The 21,488-nt window shown below is 41.8% G+C and overlaps 1 protein-coding gene across 4 annotated transcripts in view; it reads left to right on the forward strand.

The window, feature by feature from the left end:
- The window catches only part of smg6 (SMG6 nonsense mediated mRNA decay factor), a 417,242-nt gene that overhangs the window by 115,368 nt on the left and 280,386 nt on the right, over positions 1 to 21,488 (forward strand). For 3 of the 4 annotated variants that reach the window (XM_041197159.1, XM_041197156.1, XM_041197158.1), the window contains exon 10: positions 20,639 to 20,784. In XM_041197159.1, the coding sequence (XP_041053093.1) occupies positions 20,639 to 20,784 (146 nt within the window). Of the gene's footprint in view, positions 1 to 5,562; positions 5,567 to 6,833; positions 6,837 to 20,638; positions 20,785 to 21,488 lie in introns of those variants that run through there. The other variant, XM_041197160.1, reaches the window with a different exon arrangement.

Genomic DNA, 21,488 nt, shown 5'->3' on the forward strand with positions numbered 1-21,488 from the left:
GCTCAGGGTCACACTTGCAGACTGAGCCTAGCCTGTGGAGGTGTTCAACAAAATGATCACGCAACCTCAGTTTGGTCTTCCCAATGTAGAGGAGATGGCATCTTGACCAGTGAACATAATATACTTTAGAAACATAAGAACATAAGAAATAGGATCAGGAGTAGTCCATTCAGCCCCTTGAGCCTGTTCCACCATTCAATAAGATCATGGCTGATCTTGTGTTTCGATTTCCACATTCACATCAAACCCCGATAACCTTTGGCTCCCTTGACTAACAAGAATCTATCTTACCTCTGCCTTAAAAATACTCAATGACCCCCGTCTCCACCACCTTCTGAGGCTGTGTTTCAAAGTTGCACAATCCTCTGAGAGAAAAAGAATTCTCCTCATCTCTGGCCTAACAGGGCAACCCCTAGTTCTGGACTCACCCACAAGAGGAAACATCCTTTCAGGATCTTGTATATTTCAGTCAAAGCACCCCTCGCTCTTCTAAACTCCAGTGGAAACAAGCCCAGTCTGTCCAACCTTTCCTCACAAGACAACCCACCCATTTCAGGTATCAATCTAATAAACCTCCTTTAACCGCCTCCAATACATTTACATCCTTCCTTAAACAAGGACACCAAATCTGCACACAGTATTCAAGGTGCAGTCTCACCAATGCCCTGTATAACTGAAGCATAACACCCTTACTTTTATGTTCAATCCCTCTCATAATAAAGGATAGCATTCTATTAGCCTTGATTAGTAGCTGTACCTGCATACTAACTTTTTGTGACTCATGTACTAGAACGCTTAGATCCCTCTGCTCTTCATAATTATGCAACTGTTCTCCATTTAAGTAATACTCTGCTTTTTTGTCCTTCCTGCCAAAATGAACAGCTTCAAATCTTCCTACATTAAACTCCATTTGCCAGATCTTTGCTCACTCACGCAACCTATCTATATCCATCGGCAATGTCCTCTTCACAACATACTTTCCTAGCTATCTTTGTGTCATCTGCAAATTTAGCTACCATGTCTTCACCCCCCTCATCTAAGTCATTGATTTAAATCATAAAAACTTGAGGCCTCAGTACAGACACCTGTGGGACGCCACTCATCACATCCTACCAATCAGAAAAAGACCCATTTATACATACTCTCTGCTTTCTGCCAGGCAGCCAATCTTCTATCCATGCTAATATGTTATCCTTTACACCATGTGCTTTTATTTTCTGCAATAATCTTTGAAGTGGCACCTTATCAAATGCCTGTTGATTATAAAAGGAAGCACTGACGGAGCTGAGCAGCTCCATAGTCTTGATTGCAGTCATGCTTCAACACGGAGAGGAAATAGACTGTCGGTTATAAGCAGGGAAACTAGTACTCATTCTGCAGAAATTGAAACAAAATTGATATTGATATACTAGTTATTGATTGAATGCTACTTGGGAATTTGCTGTTACTTAACATCCAGCTGTCTCTACTGACCAGATGAATAGTGAAGCTATACATCTAGGTTTTAATTGGTAACCATTACAGTTAAGCACTGCATGCGGGACTTAAAAGCAGAGCACAATAAATTGCCTTTAAACTGTAAACATATAGCATTTATCTAACAAAAATGATCAGTTTTGTACTGTTTTAGTGCTATTTGTTAAAGGTTTATTACATTGAGATTGCAAAGCCCCCAAGGATTTTTCTCCTTTCTCCTTTTGCAGATATTACGTAGGAGGTTCAGGGAAATGTTACCGTAATCAATGTTACAGAAATCAGTGGGCCGGGGGGGTTGGGGAAATGTAACAAATCAGCAGGGTGAGGGGAATGTAACAAATCAGCGAGGTGAGGGGAATATAACAGAAATCAGCGGGGTGGGGGAATGTAACAGAAATCAGTGGGGTGGGGGGAATGTAACAGAAATCAACGGGGTTGGGGGAATGTAACAGAAATCAGCGGGGTGGAAGGAATGTAACAGAAGTCAGCGGGATGGGGGGAATGTAACAGAAATCAGGATGACGGTAAATCGCAGAAATTAGGGATATGCAAAAATCAGAAGTAGTAGGGTTGCAGAAATCAGGATGGGGTTTGCAGAAATCGGCAGGGGAGGTTGTGGAAATCAGTGGGGGGTGGGGGGGGCGGGCGGGGTGGTCACAGAAATCAAAGGAGCATGGTTGCAAAAAATGACTGACCTGTTTCAGGATTTTTGCTGAGTGGCAAAAACTGCAAAATTTGATTCCAGATTAACAAAGACACTGCAGATCGGTCAGTGCCTGAAAAGAGAAACACGATTATGAGCCTTGGAATTTTTATTGGGCACATTTGGTCTGTTTTATTTTCTCATGGTGTGTGTTGCCAGACATTGACTGCTGCTCTTGTTTTCTTTCTGGTTTGTACACATGTGACTAACTGGCAGCAAGGGCTGATGCTGCCATTGAGTGAACACAACCACGTAAGAACATAAGAAATAGGAGCTGGAGTAAGCCCTTCGGCCCCTCGAGCTGAGTCTTATATTCAGTAAGATCATGACTGATCTGATTGTGGCCATAACTCTCCTGCCTGCCCCCATGACCTTTATCGATTAAAAATCTGTCTAACTCAGTCTTGAGTATATTCAATGACCCAGCCTCCACTGCTCTCAGGTAGAAAATTCCAAAGATTAATAATTCTAGATATACTGTGCCCTGTGAGCGAAGCTTTAGTGAATGGCAAACAATCTGCTATGTAATAATACGCATTAAATAGGATTTCAAACCTTTCGTGTGGTGCAATGGACCCTCAAGGTCAGGAAGCCTATTGTTTTGTGCCTCAATAACCAACTCAGTTGACCATTGCTTTTTCACAGGCAAAAATATGGTGGAAGCAAGAGAGTTGTTCCCTCCCCCAAAGTTGTTTTTACTATTTTCTCTGCTCCTTTCCTGGCTGAAGGATGATTTCATAGCTACCAACAGACTTCTTATACCTCAAGTGGCCATATTTGAACCGATAGGCTGTTCTACCAGTATGAGAATTGCAGCCCAATACGTATCCTATGCTCAGCTGATAAACATTAGTTCAGATTGAATATACGAATTAGGAGCAGGAGTAGGCCACTCGGCCCCTTTGGCTGATCTGATTGTAAACTCAACTCCACATTCTCACTTACCCCTGCTAACCTTTCACCCCCCTCGCCCCTTGCTTATCAATAACCTATCTAGCTCTGCCTTAAAAATATTCAAAGACTCTGCTTCTATCACATTTTGAGGAAGAGTTCCAAAGGCTCGCAACCCTCTGAGGAAAAAATTCTCGTCATCCCTGTCTTAAATGGAGACCCCTTATTTTTCTAGATCAGTTCTGGATTCTCCTACAAGAGGAAACATCGTCTCCACATCCACCCTATCAAGACCCCTCAGCATCTTAAAGGTTTTAATCAAGTTGCCTCTCACTTTCCTAAACTCCAGTGGATACAAGCCTAGCCTGTCCAACCTCTGCTCATAAGACCCATTCCACGTATTAGTCTGGTAAACCTTCTCTGAATTGCTTCCAATACATTTATACCCTTTCTTAAATAAGGAGACCAATACTGTACACAGCCCTGTACAACTGAAGCAGAACCTCCCTACTTTTATATTCAATTCCCTTCACAATAAATGATAGCTTTCCTAATTATTTGCTGTACCTGCATACTAGCCTTTTGTGATTCATGTGCTAGGCCTCCCAGATCCCTCTGAATCTCAGCTGTGCAATCTCTCACCATTTAGATAGTATGCTTTTTTATCCTTCCTGCCAAAATGGACAATTTCACATTTCCCACATTATACTCCATTTGCCAGGCCTTTGCCCACTCACTTAACCTATCTATGCCCCTTTGTAGCCTCCTTATGTCCCCTTCACAGTCTCCTACCTATCTTTGTGTCATCAGCAAATTTAGCAGCCATACCTTCGGTCCCTTCATCCAAGCCATTTCTATAAAAGATATGTAAAGATTGAGGTCCCAGCCCTGATCCCTGTGGCACACCACTCATTACAACCTGTCAACCAGAAAAAGACCCATTTATGCCTACCTTCTGTTTCCTGTTAGCCAGCCAATCTTCTATCCATGTCAATATGTTACCCCCTACACCATGAGCTTTTATTTTCTGCAGTAACCTTCAATGTGGCACCTTATCAATGCCTTCCACTGGTTCCCCTTTATCCACAGCACACGTGACTATTCAAAGAACTCCAATAAATTGGTTAAACATGATTTCCCTTTCACAAATCCATGTTGACTCTGCCTGATTGCCTGAAATTTTTCTAAGTCCCTTCATAACATCTTTAATAATAGCTTCTAACATTTTCCCTACGACAGATGCTAGGCTAATTGACCTATAGTTTCCTGCTTTCTGCCTCCCTCCCTTTTTGAATAAAGGAGTTACATTTTCTATTTTCCAATCAAATGGAACCTCTCCTGAATCTAGGGAATTCTGGAAAATTAAAACCAACCCATCAACCATCTCACTAGCCACTTCTTTTAAGACTCTGGGCTGAAGTCCATCAGGATCCGGGAATTTGTCAGCCTGCAGCTCCAACAATTTGCTAAATACCATTTCCCTGGCGATTGTAATTTTCCTGAGCTCCTCCTTCCCTTCCATTTCCTGGGATGTTACTTGTATCCTCTATAATGAAGACCGTTCAAAATACCTGTTCAATTTATCTGTTATTTCCTTATTTTCCATTATTAATTCCCAAACTCACTTTCTGTAGGACCAACACTCACTTTGTTAACTCTTTTCTTCTTTAAATATCTATAGAAACTCATACTATCCATTTTTATGTTTCTAGTTAGCTATCTCTCATACTCTAATTTTTTCCCACCTCATTAATCTTTTAGTCTTTCTTTGCTGTTCTTTATATTCTGTCCAGTCTTCTGACCTGCCGCCCACCCTTGCGAATCTCAGACCTTCCTAGTCTGTGTGTTTCAGTATGACACCAGGCCCTGGGTTACCTAGTAATGCATAGTTTAGTTAACAAAATAGTCTACAAAGCATGTTTTAACCAGTGAAGAGTTTGGAAAATTGTTTCTCTTTCCAGAAGAGACTGGGGAAAGGAAAAGAAAAAGCACTTACTTTTCCAGAACAAAACAAGGAGAAGGAGGGTTAGTTGATGCAAGGCAAAATTAAAGCTAACAAATCAGAACAAAGAGAATCAACAAAATGGGAAAAGAAAAAGTAAAAACACAACGAATGCTTTCCTTTTAATTAAATTTATGTTTTGACTGTTGCTTTGTGTTGGGTTACTATTCTAATCAGCCCCTGACATTAGAGTAAAATTATTACTTTAATTTTAGTGTTTGTTTCAGCAAACTGAGAACTTAGAAAGTCCAAGGCATTTCTCAGGAGGAGTCACAGTCAGTGGAAAACTTGAGCGTTGCTTACCGATCTGTCTAACTGATTAGTGCAATTGGAGTAATCTAACTCAGGATAATGCAATATTAATTGAGTACATGATGGCTCGTGGCACTGAGTGTTTTTAGTAGTTACTTGTCAGAATACTATTGGAATGCGTTGTGTTGGTACAAATCATTTGTTGCCTCAAACTCCTCAAGGAGAATGCCAATCACAAAGATGTCCCTGTTTTACTGGTTGACAGATGTTGCCTTTTCAGAAAAGTGTTCAGAAGGAATTGCAGCATTTCAAGAGTGGGCATTTTTGAAGTTGGCATTTTTGAAGTTGGCATTCAGAGTTGATGGTGTTAAAGATGCTGCATTTTATGAACTGTGAATGTTTCTGGGCTGGGCAGTACAGTACAGTACAGTTAATTCTGTTTGTACAAAAGACAGCTACTGGTGGACTCAAGTCATGTGAAAAAATGCACAGATTATAGAGAAAACAAACCCTGTGTTTGGAGTTAGTGTTACTTGAATGTCAGTCAGTCAGTCAAGTCCATCTGTATTTGTGGATGAGGATGCTTTGTAACTGTATCAAAGTAATTCCTACAGGCTTTCCTGCTCCCTGCCTCCCTGTTATGGAACTTTACCTCAGAGCTCCTCCCACTGGATTTATGGCCCAGAGCCCCAAATTCAGATCTGACTCAGACATTTGGGGAGGGGGAGGATCCTGGTTGAGATCTTACTCACTGTAGTCCTCTCCGCTGAATTGTTTAGCATTCACTGCTGGAGGTACAATCCACAGAATAGAAGTTAAATGCAGGGCTCTGCCTTCCCCTGCATTATAAAGTACCCAAGGCACCAGTCACAAACACTGGGAGGGGAAGGTTTTTGGCTAATAATTGTCAAGCTATTCCAGACACACATCTTCAAATGAGGTAAATCTTCTTTGGTTGGAGCAGGTTATGGGTGTAGTATAGTGATAGCTGTCCCGCACCCCAGGTCTTGACTGTGGTACAGTGATTTTTGGTGCTTGGGATTTTGGGTGGCCACGCTGAGTGCACTCAGTGCCTGGGTGCAGTAAGATAATTATTCCTAGCTAGGTGACATGGTGCACTCTAGTAGCTGTCCACACTTAGGTCCCTGGCTGTGGTATGGAGGCTTTTCTCACCAAATGATCTGGGTGTGATATGGTGACACTTTTTAATAGGCTCATTGCAACTATGACCCGGCTGGGGTATAGAATTACTCTTACCTGGCACTCTGGCTATGCTTCACAGGAATGTGGGTGCAATACGGTGGGATCTAGGTGTCATTTGGGGGCAAGTCTTATCTCAATCAGTGCAGGAATGGCAACTGTCCACACCTTGGAATCAGGATGCGGTACCATAACTATTCTTCGGTAGCAATCTGGCTGTGAGATGTAGGAATCTGTGTGGTATAGTGACTGCCTGTTTCTAGGAACCTGGATACCACACGGTGATTGTCTCAGTGTGCCACAGGGCAGAGGGTTGTCTCTTCCACCTCTACAATGTTTAAGGGGTGAAAGAAAATTAGAAAGCGAGATTATCGGAGGCTAACAACTGAAAATTTTTCTTAAAGCAATGTATGAAGTAGGCAGAGTTTTGAATTCCGGGTCAGTCCTTTATGGGATAAGTTGTGTAGAAATGTCATGGGGGAAATCAGGAAATGGCAGCACATCAGTCTTCTCAAGTGAAGACTTTGGACCAATTCCAGATGCAGTCAGACTGCTTCAGAAATCTGTAACACATGTAGAGGTCAGTTACAGCTGTGTTATAAAGAAACTCAAAGCGCTATAACTATACAGGGCACATGGACCAGATGCAATATACTCCAGAATTGTTGAGGAAATTAGGTTTTGGTTAATGATTTCTAGATTGTGCCCAAGGGCTGAAGGTTAATTATATCACAATGTTAGATACAAAGAATAGCCTCCCATCAACCCTGGTTCTTTTTAAAAATTAGGATCAGTGTTTTTGGCTATGGATGGGGTAAAATCAGCCAGGAAGGTTCATGCTCCTGATTGCAATGCAGTGGCTCTTGCTGAAAAGGTGTAGAGAATGAGGACATGATTAAGTACAAAGTCTGCTGGTAATAATCTTTGACAAGAATTCCAGAAGTCATGAATTCAAATCTCACACAAATGATAAATTGTAAATCAATAAATCTGGTAATTGGAGTGGCTACAGTGGAAATAAAATGACCATGAAAGCTATATGGTTCACTAATATCTTCCAGTGTCCTGCTGTCCATTTTATTCATTCACTGGATGTGGGCTTCGCTGGCTAGGCCAGCATTTATTGTCCATCCCTAGTTGCCCTTGAGAAGGTGGTGATGAGCTGCCTTCTTGAACTGCTGCAGTTCATGTGGTGTAGGTACACCCACAGTGCTGTTAGAGAGGGAGTTCCAGAATTTTGACCCAGCGACAGTGAAGGAACGACAATATATTTCCAAGTCAGGATGGTGAGTGGCTTGGAGGGGAACTTCCAGATGGTGTTTTCCCATCTATCAGCTGCCCTAGTTCTTCCAAATGGTAGTGGCTGTGGGTTTGGAAGGTGCTGTCTAAGGAGCCTTGGTGAGTTCCTGCAGTGCATCTTGTAGGTGGTACACACTGCTGCTACTGTGCGTCGGTGGTAGAGGGAGTGATTGTTTGTGGATGTGGTGCCAACCAAGCAGACTGCTTTGTTCTGGATGGTGTCAAGCTTCTTGAGTATTGTTGGATCTGCACTCATCCAGGCAAGTGGGGAATATTCCATCACACTCCTGACTTGTGCTTTGTAAATGGTGGTCAGGCTTTGGGGAGTCAGGAGGTGAGTCACTCGCCACAGGATCCCTAGCCTCTGACCTGCGCTTGTAGCCATAGTATTTATATGGCTATTCCAATTCAGTTTCTGGTCAATGGTAATCCCCAGGATGTTGATAATGGGGGATTCAGTGATGGTAATGCCATTGAATGTCAAGGGCTGATGATTAGATTCTCTCTTGTTAGAGATAACCATTGCCGGGCACTTGTGTGGCACGAATGTTATTTGCCACTTGTCGCCCAAGCCTGGATATTGTCCAGGTCTTGCTGCACTTGGTCATGAACTACTTCAGTATCTGAGGAGTTGCGAATGGTGCTGAACATTGTGCAATCATCAGCGAATATCCCCATTTCTGACCTTATGATAGGAGGAAGACTATTGGTGAAACAGCTGAAGATGGTTGGGTTGAGGACATTACCCTGAGGAACTCCTGCAGGTGATGCCCTGGAGCTGAGATGACTGACCTCCAACAACCACAACCATCTTTTCCTTTTTGCTAGGTATGAATCCAACCAATGGAGAGTTTTCCCGATTCCCATTCACTCCAGTTTTGCTGGGGCTCCTTGATGCCACACTCAGTCAAATGTAGCCTTACCTTACCCAATTTGACACATGTGTGACAACAGTCCCACAATGTAGCTGAATTTTAATGACTTCTGAAATAGCCTAGGAAGCTACTTTGATATAGAATAATATCAAGAATGCATTGGTTCAAGAAGAGAGTTCACAACTTTTTGAGAGCTACTAGAGATTGCCAGTGAAAGTGACCATGCTATTGTTGCTCAACTCCTGAGAAAGAAATAAATAAGCCAAGATGGTGTTTGACATGGAGGGGATCTTGCCTGTAACTATGGTCTCATGACATCACTGATATGGTGTCATCAGTTTGTCACTGATCCTGGGTGATGAGGTGTGTACTTGCAACATGTATGCAAAGTGAGATTGGTGCTTAAGGTATAGGTGAAAAACAAAATTCTTCGGTTTGCTACCAAAATGAGGTAATGTTTATGTGTTTACACTGTTCTGATCGACTGCCCAGGTCTGTAACTTAGCACAGACTTGCCAGCAAGTCCAATGAATCAGAATTTCTTTCTAATGAAAGTGAACAGAAATTGAGAGTTGGAATTTTCATGCTTGGATCAGCATTGTGTTTGGATCCGGTGTGTGTTTATCTGTACTTGACTGCATTTGACAACTTGGCAATAACGAAAGAGCTAGAGTTTATGTTGGGCTGGAACACACAGGCACTTGCTTAGCGCAGGTTCAGGTTTAAGTGCATGTGATGGCACAGGTGAGCTGTAATTGAGAAACACACACTTTTGATGTGTGTGTTACTGTTGGGTTTTGGGTTGTGTTACAGTTTGAAGTTTGTCAGAGAAATGGATAGCTCTGTGATGGGGACTGAATTCATTATTTTTTATATATAAAGCAGGTTTCATGGCCAAATTTTCCATTACGAATATTCAGAACATCAAAGTCACTTTTAGCACCTCCTTTGTCTTATGTGCTGTTGTATTAGTCCTGCTCACTTTCAATCTATGCAAGTGACTGATCTAGCAGAGGAGACTTGCTCAGTTGCTTGAAGTAATTTGTCAATAGACAATGAAAATCTGCTTTGTTATGAGCAGTGACTGTGAGGTGGCAGGATGTGGACAAACATAATAGAAATGCCTACCTTGAAGAAGTATTGCTCCTAACATAATAGAGGGTTGCCTTTCCCAGGGACAAGAAGATCCTGTGTGCAATCTCTGTGTCAGGACTGTGCTTTGAATGTACGGGGAAAATATTTATCACAGCGACTTCCACTTTTGAGGGACGTGCTGGTGAAATAACCCTGCTTAAGAATGTAGGCTGGGGGAATGTACAGCAGAAATAGCCCTGACCTTGTAGATTGAAACTAGGGTGGGGAAGGTGGTATTTAATGGGACACTGAGCTAGACACTGTCCTTCAAGATTTGGAACTTGGATTCAAATCCAGTGCAGACACAGGACAGAATCTTTGCAATCTGCTGTCTTCAAGGCTCCTACATGAAATGAGTTTTACAGCCTCAGTTCAGTCCTGGTGCCATGGGGCCAAAGGACAAAACTACAGTCTGATTCATCATAGAATGTCTTCTGTAGGTAATGACAAAGATCACAGAATCTACAGAAACAGATCATTCAGCATATCATGACTTTTCCTTATGCAGATTCCTCACCTAATCTCATTCTCCTATGAACATACAAAATAGAGACAGAAGTAGCCCATTCAACCCCTCGAGCCTGCTCCGCCAATCAGTAAGATCATGGCTGATCTTTTTTGTGTTTCAAGTTTCATATTCCCATCTACCTGCAATAACCTTTGATTCCGTTGCCTATCAAGAATCTATCTACCTCTGCCTTAAAAATATTCAATGACCCTGCTTCCAACACCTTCTGAGGCAAAGCGTTCCAAAGTTGCACAACACTCTAAGAGAAAAAATTTCTCTTCATTTCTGTCCTATAAAGCGACCCTTACATTTTACAACAGTGCCCCCTAGTTCTGGACTCCCCCACAAGAGGAAACGTCCTTTCCAAATCCACCTTGTCAATACTGTTCAAGATCTTATATAATTCAATCAAGCCTCCCCTTCACTTTTCTAAACTCCAGTGAAAACAAGCCTACCCTGTCCAACCTTTCCTCATAAGACAACCCACTCATTCCAGGTATCAATCTAGTAAACTTTCTCTGAACTGCCTCCAACCTAATTACATTCTTAAGTAAGGAGACCAAAACTGCACATTGTATTTGAGATGTAGTCTTACCAATGCCCTGTATAACTGAAGCGTAACATCCTTACTTGTATACTCAGTTCCTCCCTTGATAAAGGATAGCATTCCGTTAGCCTTCTAGACGTGATGTACCTGCATACTAACTTTTTGTGACTCATGCACTTGAACACCTCTGCACCTCGGAATTTTGCAGTCATTCTCCATTTAAGTAATACTCTGCTTTTTCTTAATTCTTTCTACCAAAGTGAACAACATCACATTTAACCACGTTATATCCACCTGCCAGATTTTTGCCCACTCAGTCAACCTATCTATATCTGTCTGCAAATTCCTTATGTTGTCTTCACAACATTCTTTTCTACATTTCTTCGTCTTGTCTGCAAATTTAGCTACTATGCCGTTGCTCCCCACATCTAAGTCATTGATGTAAATTGTAAAAAGTTGAGGCCCCAGCCCAGACCCCTGTGGGACTCCACTTGCCACATCCTGCCAATCAGACAAAGCCCCATTTATGTACACTCTCTGTTTTCTGCCAGCCAGCTAATCTTCTGTCGATGCTAATATGTTACCCCCTACACCATGTGCTTTTATTTTCCGCAATGACCTTTGATGAGACACTTTATCAAATCTGTTATGAACCCCAGCTGAGGTTACCACTGGACAAGTCTGATCCCAGGGTGGAACACAGCTTGATAGATCCTAACTTTTATTCGTTTGTTTAAATACTTGGAGAAGGGCTACTGAATAGAGTCACCAGAGATAGCTAATGAACTTTTAACAAAAGCATAAAGCATTTATTATACGAGAAAAAAATGAACTATATTACAATACTTCTTCACCCACGACTATACCTTTACAGATACATACAGATTTGTAAGGATAACACACGTTACAAAAGCTATCTTATACTCTAATGTTCAATGTAAGTACAGAATCCATGTAAACCAATAGGCACTCTGGTCAGACACACCACACTTTGAAACCAAGTGACAGATGCCACCTCAACCAGATGCTGTGGATCTCTCCTCAACTCCCCCCTGACACCTATCACACCATGAGCCAACCAGTCTCAATGAAATCCATCCTTCACATGAGGGTTTCCAATCTCCATTCTCCAAGAACTCGTTTTGGAATCATCTCCCAAACCGACACTTTCTCCCAGATACAAAAACAGAATTACCTGGAAAAACTCAGCAGGTCTGGCAGCATCGGTGGAGAAGAAAAGAGCTGCTGAGTTTTTCCAGGTAATTCTGTTTTTGTTTTGGATTTCCAGCATCTGCAGTTTTTTGTTTTTATTACTTTCTCCCAGATGCCTTCCACAAGGGTTCACCTCCAGGGTTATAACTCTCCTTCTGATGTTCCTCTCCCCTGGGTCACCACATGCATTCAAGCTTTCTTCTACGCATGCACTCTCTTTGACTCGGCCATCAACAGTACACCACTGCTTCACATGCCCATAGCAAAGAGTTACAGACCTTCAGCCGTCTCTTCAGACCATCTAGCCTCTCGCTTTAAATCTGTTTCCTTTAACCTTGAAGCTTGGGGACTTCCTTTCTGATCCTTACTTTCACTTCTACAGAACAGAATCTTTTCCTGGTTCCTTCCTTTGACTACAAGGTCTGCTTGGGACTTCTTCCTGTTCCACTCCCCTGGATTTTGAGACTTTTCTTCTTTAGCTTGGGATTTGCTATCTGTCCCGCTTGCTCCAGCCTCTCCTGGCAGCTGTCTTCAAATCCTACTGAACTCGAGCAGCTTCCAAATCAAACTGCTGTTCTTGGTTTCTTCTGTGTGTCTGTGGGAGGGACCTGCCTCTCTGGACTCTTTTTGCTAGGCAACAGTCTAGTTTCTCTACCCTTGTTTGTTTAATTTAGCCGTAACAGTCGTAAAACTCTCATTAGAAACTAAAATTCAATTTGACCTTTGCTTAACACACAAATACAGAAGTACAAATCAAACTGAAACATTAAAGCTAAAACTCATTCCTAACCCTCAAAAATACAAATATAACTTACTTAAACTATCTCTATTTCCTAACAAATGCCTTCTGGAAATCCAAGTACAGTATGTCCACAGGCTCTCCTTTATCCACAGCACATTTTACTTCTTCAAAGAACTCTAATAAATTGGTTAAACATGATTTCTCTTTCACAAAACCATGCTGACTCTTCCCAATTACCTTGCGTTTTTTTAAGTGCACAGCTATAACCTCTTTAATGATCGATTCTAACACCTTCCCCACGACATACGTCAAGCTAACTGGCCTATAGTTTCCTGTTTTCTGCCTCCCTCCCTTCTTGAATAGAGGGGCTATATTTGCTACTAGCCAGCTTGATGGAGCCTTTCCAGAATCTAGTGAATTTTGGAAAATTAACATCAGAGCATCTTCTACCTTGTTAGCCACCTCTTTTAAGACCCTAGGATGACGTCCATTGGGATCCAGAGACTTGTCAGCCACAGCTCCACCAGTTCACTCAGTACCACTTTCCTAGTGATTGTAACTTCACCAAGTTCCCCTCTCTCTTCCACCTCCTGATTTACAGATATTACTGGGCTGTTTTTTGTAGCCTCTATATAGTGAAGATAGAAGCAAATTATTTGTTCATTTCATCCACCACTTCTTTATTATCTACTATTAACTCCCCATTGACATCCTCTAGAGGACTGACATTCACTTAACTTCCTCATTTCCTTTTTAAATACCTGTAGAAACGCTTGCTATCTGTTTTTATATTTCTAGCTAGCTTCCTCTCATACTCTAATTTCTTTCTCCTGATTAACCTTTTAATCATTCTCTGCAGTTCTTTATATTCTGACCAATCACCTAACCTGTCGCTCATCTTTGCGCAGTTATATACTTTTTCCTTAAGTTTTATGCTTTCCCTAACTTCTTTAGTTAAGCACGGATGGTGGGTCCTCCCTTTAGAATTTTCCTTTATATTAGGAATATAATTATCCTGAGTATTCGGAATAATCCCCTTAAATGTCTGCCACTGCTTCTGTGTTGATCTATCCTGTAGCCTCGTATCTCAGTTCACTTCAGCTAGCTCAGCTTTCAAGCTCACATGGTTGCCCTTATTTAAGTTTAAAATACTAGTCTTAGACCCAACCTTCTCCCTTTCAAGCTGAATGTAAAATTCAATCATGTTGTGGTCGCTGCTACCTTTACTCTGAGATCATTAATTAACCCTGCCACATTACACAATATCAAGTCTAACATAACCTGCTCTTTGGTTGGTTCCAGAACATGCTGCTCTAAGAAACTATCTGAAACGCATTCTATGAACTCCTCATCCAGGCTACTACTGCCAATCTGTTTTTTTTCAATTTATATGTAGATTTAAGTCACCTATGATTATTGCCGTCTCTTTATCACAAGTACCCAATATTTCTTCAAACGTACTTTGTGCTACATTGTGGTTGCTGTTAGGGGGCCTGTAGACCACTCCCACTAATGACTTCTTTCCCTTACTATTCCTTATCTTCACCCAAGCCAATTCTACATTCTGATCTCCTGAACCAAGGTCATCCCTAACAATTGCACAAATGCCATCCTTGATTTACAGTGCTATCCCTCCACCTTTATCCAGCTTCCTATTCTTCTTGAATGTTGTATACTGCTCAATATTCAGGACCCAATTCTTGTCAACCTGCAGTCATGTCTCCGTAATGACTAGCAGATCATATTTATTTACTTCAATGTGCGCTACCAATTCATTTACTTTGTTATGAATGCTATGTGCATTCAGACACAGAGCCTTTGGTTTTGCCTTTTTGTTATCTTTGTAACATCTTGCTTTTATTGTTGGTACATTCTTAGGTTTTTTCTGTCTGCTTCTTCCTGCTCTTCTCTGACCCTCATTTCCTATATTATTATTTTCCTCTCACCTTGTCTTTTCTCTTTGATGTACCACATTTTTCCACATTTGACCCCTTGCCCCCCACTACTTAGTTTAAAACCATCTCTACTTCCCTGGTTATACGGCTTGCAAGAGCACTGGCCCCATCACGGTTCAGGTGTAGACCATCCCAACAGTACAGCCCCCACTTTCCCCAGTATTGGTACCAGTGCCCCACAAACTGGAACCCACTTCTCCCATGAGCCACATATTAACCTTTCTAATTTTATGCACCCTATGCTAATTTGCACGTGGCTCAGGTAATAATCCAGAGATTATAACCTTTTAATTTGGTGCCTAGCTTCTCATATTCTCTATGCAGAACCTTTTTCCTAGCTCTACCTATGTAGTTGTTACCTACATGGACTATGACAACTGGATCCTTCCCTTCCCACTGCAAGCTCCTCTCCAGCCTCCAGCCCTGGACAGATGTCCCGAACGCTAGTACTAGGCAAGCAACACATCCATCTGGACTTTTGCTGTTTGCTGCAGAGAACAGTGTCAATCCCCCTCATTATACTGTCCCATACTACCACTACATTCCTTTTTGCTCCCCGCAGTTGAATGGTTCCCTGTAATATGATGCCATGGTCACTTTGCTCATCGACCCTGCAGCCCCCACTCTCATCCAAACAAGCTGAGAGAACTTCAAACCTATTGGACAATTGCAGAGGCTCACACTCCTGCCCTCTGGGTCCTCTTACTTGCCTCACTTGAAGTCACACCCTCCTGTCCCTGACCACTGACCAAATCAAAAGATCCCATCCCTAGTCGTGCTTCTTGGTACAAAGCACCCAGGTAACTTCCCTCCTGCCTTATGTGTCGCAAAGTCTGCAGCTCAGCCTCCAGCTCAATTACTCTGAGCCGAAGCTCCTCCAGCTACAAACACAAAAATTCACAACCCTTTGATTGATGTGATGTCATCTCTTCTCAGGTCTACATGATCAGCCCCTTATCCTGAGACTGTGCCCCCGCATTTTAGATTCCCCAACCAGGAGACAATCTCTCTCTGTCACCCTATCAAGTGCCCTCAGAATTTTGTTGGTTTCAATGAGATCGCCTCTCATTTTTCTAAACTCCAGAGAATATAAGCACAATTTACTTAGCCTTTCACCATAGGACAACCCCTCATCCCAGGGGCCAATCTAGTGAACCTTCACTGTACCACCTCCAATGCAAGTATATCCTTTCTTAAATGTGGAACACAAAATGGCACACAGTATTCCAGATGCAGTCTCACCAAAATCCTGTACAACTGTAGCAAGACTTCTTTAGTCCTTTACTCCAATCCCTTTTCATTAAAAGCCAATGTTCCATTTGCCTTCCTAATTGCTTGTTGCACCTGCATGCTAACTTTATGTTCCTTGTACAAGCATACCCAAGTCCCTTTGAACATCAACACTTACAAGTTTCACACCCTTTGAAGAACATTCTGCTTTTTTATTCTTATGACCAAAGTGAATAACGTCACACTTACCTACATTATACTCCTCTGCCATCTTGTTACCCTCTCATTTAACCTGTCTATATCTCTGCAGCCTCTGTGTCCTTTCCGCAGCTTACCTTACCACCTAGTTTTGTATCATCAGCAAACTTAGATACATTACTCTCTGTCTCTTCACCTAAGTCAGTATATAGCTTGTAAATAGCTGATGCCCCAGCACTGATCCTTGCGCCACTCTACTATTCACTGCCTGCCAACCTGAAAAGGCCCTCTTTATGCCCACTCTCTGCTTTCTAACTATTAACTAATTCTCTATCCTTGCTAATATATTACCCACCACTTCATGAGCCCTTATCTTGTCTATTAACCTTTGGTGTGGCATCTTATTGAATGCCTTTGGTAGATAAAGTGGAACCAGTAAGATGTGAATGTCGCTGGCAAGACCAGGATTTATTGCTCATCCCTATAGGCCTTGAGAAAGTTATGGTGAGTTGTTGCCTCAAATCACTGAAATCCATGTGGTGTTAGTACATCCATTGTGCTGCTAAGGAGGGAGTACCAGGATCTTGGAGAGTTTTCCTACTGATTCCCATTGGCTTCAGTTTTGTAAGAGTTCCTTCATGCCAGCCCTGATGTCAGAGAAAGTTTCTCTCACCTTACATGGACATTGAAGTCTCCAGCCAGATTACATTCTGTGCTCTTGCTACCTTCATTGTCATCTCCAAGTGATGTTCAACATGGAGGAGTATTGATTCATCAGCTGAGGGAGGGTGGTACATGGTAATCAGCAGGAGATTTCCTTGCCCATGTTTAACCTGATGCCTCAAGACTTCATAGGGTCTGGAGTCAATGTTGAGGACTCCCAGAACCACTCCCTCCTGACTGTATACCACTGTGCCACCACTTCTGCTGGGTCTGTCTTGCCAGTGGGACAGGACATTTCCAGGGATGGTGACGGAGGTGTCTGAAACATTGGCTGAAAGACATGATTCGGTGACTATGACTATCAGGCTGTTGCTTGACTAATCTGTAGGACAGTTCTCCCAATTTTGACACAAATCCCCAGATGTTAGTGAGGAGGACTTTACAGGGTTAACTGAGCAGGGTCTGTCTTTTCCATATCAGGTGCCTAAGTTGATGCCGAGTGGTCTGTCTGGTTTTATCCTTTCTTGGCTTTTTCATAGCTATTTGATACAACTGAGTGGCTTATTAGGCTATTTCAAAGTTAAAAGTCAACCACGTTGCTGTGGGTCTGGAGTCATGTGTAGGGATGGGACTAGTTAGGGCTGGCAGATTTCTGCACCTAAAGGACGTTAGTGAATCAAATGGATTTTACAACTCTCTGGTAGTTTCATGATCACTGTTACCAAGACTTTTTTTTATTCCAGATTTATTTGATTAACTGAATTTGAATTCCCCAGTTGCAGTGGTGGAATTTGTACTCACATCTCCGAATCATTAGTCCAGCCTCTGATTTACTGGCCCAATAACAGCTATGCTACCACTTCATGACTCCATTTCATATCCCACCATTTGAGATGTATCTTCCTTTCGCACTGCTGTACATGTATCCATATTGAATTGCATCTGCCACTTATTTGCCCATTATTCATCAGTCCTGCACATCCCTGACCATAATTTGCCATCTCTCCTAAAATTTGTCATCATTAAATTTAAATATTGTTCCAATTCCCAGGTTAAAAATAAATAGGAGCAGCTGCACACAGGCTCCTGTGAAACTCCATTCGTCACATCTTTCCATTTCTAGAAACTTGCATTGCCTGTACTTTTGCCTTCGAGTCATCTTTCTATCCCCTTCTCTTGAATTTCATATGCTAGTATTTTTACTTTCTCATTGCCTAACAAGCAACAATTTTTGAAGATCTAGATAAACAATATACGCTGTATTTCCTTTATCCTCTGTATTTTTCAAATAATGCTTTGAATTTGGCCAAGCATAACCTGCCCTTCAGAAATCTGCATGATCGGTCCTGATGAATTTCAATTGTTCAGTAATTTAACCTTATATCACAGACTCTTAACAATTTACCAATAACTGAGGTAAGAATAACTGAGCTGTAATTTCCTGGTTTCTCCTTTCTCCTTTTTTGAAAAAGTTGTCCTGTTTCCCACCCTCAGTTCTCTGGGACAATTTGCAACATTCTGTTTCTACTCAAGCTTCTATCAGCAGGATGTTCAGCTGTATATTGTCCAAATGTTTGGGATTTGTCCACATAATACTATACAAAAATCTCTGCTAACTGTTCTATATTGACCTTTCATGGTTTCACATTCCCATTATACATGACCTCTATCTCTGTTGAGGAAAAGATTTGGTATCTTTACCATTCCCTAAACTTCTGTATCTAAACCTTTCTATACCTGTCCTGGGAATGTTTGGTGGGGACATTGCAGAGGGAGCTTTTCTTTGTATCTAACCCCGTACAGTACCTGTCCTGGGAGTGTTTGATGGGGACAGTGCAGAGGGAGCTTTACTCTGTGTCTAACCAGTGCTATATCTGCCATGAGAGTACTTGACAAGTGTGATTACCTTTGACTTGGAAGCAGTGATATAAGAAAAAATTATAATTTCTTTATAAAGTCTCTAGAATCTGTAATTTTTAAGAATGTTTGAAAAGGACTTTTAAGAGTTTGCATTAATTGCAAAGGGATCAAGTGTAATTTTCTTGGATAATAAGGAATACTGGCCCATTTGATCTGGTGACCCTTGACCTGGAAATAGTGCTAACAGGAAGGAAGGTAAAAAAAAAATGCTGTATGGCTGGCAGACACAAAGGAGAGCTGCAGGCACAAAGGAGGGATACAGGCAGAGGAGCTGGAGGATGAAGGCAATCAGTGCACAGATGCAGATACAAAGAGAAAGTGAACAGAAACAGAAAGAGGAACACAGAAAGGAGAAGGAGCAAATCACTCATGAAGAGATCAGTTTTTCTATATGGCAAAAAATGAGACCGAGTTCTTAGAGGTACCGTGTGAGCTGGCTGAAAAACTGTGTGAATAGCTGGGTGTTTTCCCAGGAGTAGCTAAATCGTGAACTGGATTGTTACTGGTTGGTCTGTTGAAAAGGAACTCTGCAAATTTACATCATCAGGACTGTCATGGCCTGAGGAAGAGAGGGTTCATTAAAATGTGCCTTGCTGATGATAATTGTACCCGTAAAACCTGGGGGGAGAGGGCGAAAGCTGTTGTTGGATAGGTTCCCTGACGTGAATAAAGAGCCATGTAGCTGCTCAGTGCCACACTTGTACAAAGAATGATGTGGATGCTCGTGGTTGTGTAAGATGTATCTTTGTTGTATTGACCGTTTAAAGTGAAATTTACTTTTTTATTTGAAGCATCATTCACCTGTTAATTCAAGTTTAATTTACATTGGTTTTGCTTTGTGTTAAAAATAAAAGTTTACAAAAATGAAATCTTGTTGGTAATTTCTTCTTGGGGGTCATTTGGTTATTTTGGTTTATGGTTCCCCACAGGGATCGTAACAATGGGGACTGTGTAGGGGGGTGTAACTATCTAACCTGTATTGTGCCTGACAGAACAATTGCTGTTCACTTAAGGTGGTTGAAATGGAAATCAGTTTGGCCAGTCCCTGGGACTTACATACCTCACCTTGAAGAATGCAAAAATGCACCTGCAAAGAAACAACTGAACAATTTTTGCTCTGATCTTTGTCTAGCTGGTTGAGAGGGAACCAACCTACCCCTTTCCTGCTAACTGTCTGTTTTGCTAACTGGTGTAATTTTGCACTTTTTGCATGTGGCTTTGTCAGCTTCTAATCCCCATCTTTACTGAGGCCAATTCCTGTTAAAAGATCATCTATTTTTATTGCCAACCTCCACCAATTCATTGCTGAATTTTGAATTTTTCAAACTCCATTTGGCAGAGCTTCTTGTAAATAGGTGTAACTTCCTTGCTGTAAGATACTCCACTGTGTAAAGGATATTAACTGTGATGTGCTGTGGCTCAGTGGTAGCACCCTTGTCTCTGAGTCAATAGATCTTCAATTCTTAGTCCAGAGAACTGAGCACATAATCTAGGTTGACATTCCAGAGCAGTACTGAGGAAGTGCTGCACTGTCTGAGGTGCTGTCTTTTAGATGAGAGGTCAAAACTGAGGATCCGTTTTCCCTCTCAGGTGGATGTAAAATATCCCAGGGCACCGCTTAAGGAGAAAGCCGGGAAGTTCTTCCTCATGTCCCGGCCACCCTCAAACAAACTAATTTACATGGATTGTCTCATTGCAATTTGTGGGATATTGCTGTGCACAAATGAGCTGTCCCTTTTCCCTCCTTAATTAGCTGCAGTGAGCTTTAGGAAGTTCTGTGGTTGTGAAATATTCTATATAAATGCAAATTCTCCCTGTTTTTCTGTTGCAGAATGGAGACCTTCCCATCAGTGGCTGCGAATGTTCTGAAGGAATTCAGAGCACTGCTTCAGCACAGCCCATCCCCTATCGGAAATACCCGCATGCTGCAGCTCATGGCTATAAACATGTTTGCTGTGCACCATTCCCAGCTTAAAGGTGAGTTGTACTTCTGATTTGTAACTTTATTTCTTGAATGACTCGACATTGGTTACAACGCATAAGAGGCAAATGCTACAATGAATGAAATGAAAAAATAATGTTGAACTCCATCATTGCATTTCTTCCTTTGTAGTCTCTCATAGCTTCCAGATACACATCAGTCACAATACCTCAAACTGTCTCCGTTACAATATTGAAGAACTCAATCAAATTTGTCAGGCATGATTTGCCTTTGACAGATTTGTGCTGGCTGTCATCTATCACTGTGTCTTTCCAAGTGACAAGTAATTTCACCCCACACTACTGTATCCATTAACCAACATTAAGCTGACAGATCTATGGTTTCCAGGTTTATCCTTTTCCCCTTTTAAAAGCAGGTGTAACATTTGCAGTCTTCCAGCTCTCTGGCATTACTGCCATATCCAAGGAGGATTGAATGATTGTGGCCAGAGCCTTTGCACTTTCCACCCTCACTTCCCTCAGTAACTTGGATGTGTCCCACATGGACTGGATGACTTTTCTACTTTGAGGACTGCCGATATGTATTTATCTATTGCTCTTTATCCTCTTTATCTATTGCTATACTATGCAATGTCTCTACTACCTCCTGTACTGTGACTTCATCAGCATCCTCTTGTTTTGTGAAGACAAGTGCAAATTACTTATTGAATATCACAGCTATGCCCTCTGCCTCCAGAAGA

This window comes from Carcharodon carcharias, chromosome 10, assembly GCF_017639515.1.
Source record: "Carcharodon carcharias isolate sCarCar2 chromosome 10, sCarCar2.pri, whole genome shotgun sequence".
NCBI classification, from domain to species: domain Eukaryota; kingdom Metazoa; phylum Chordata; class Chondrichthyes; order Lamniformes; family Lamnidae; genus Carcharodon; species Carcharodon carcharias.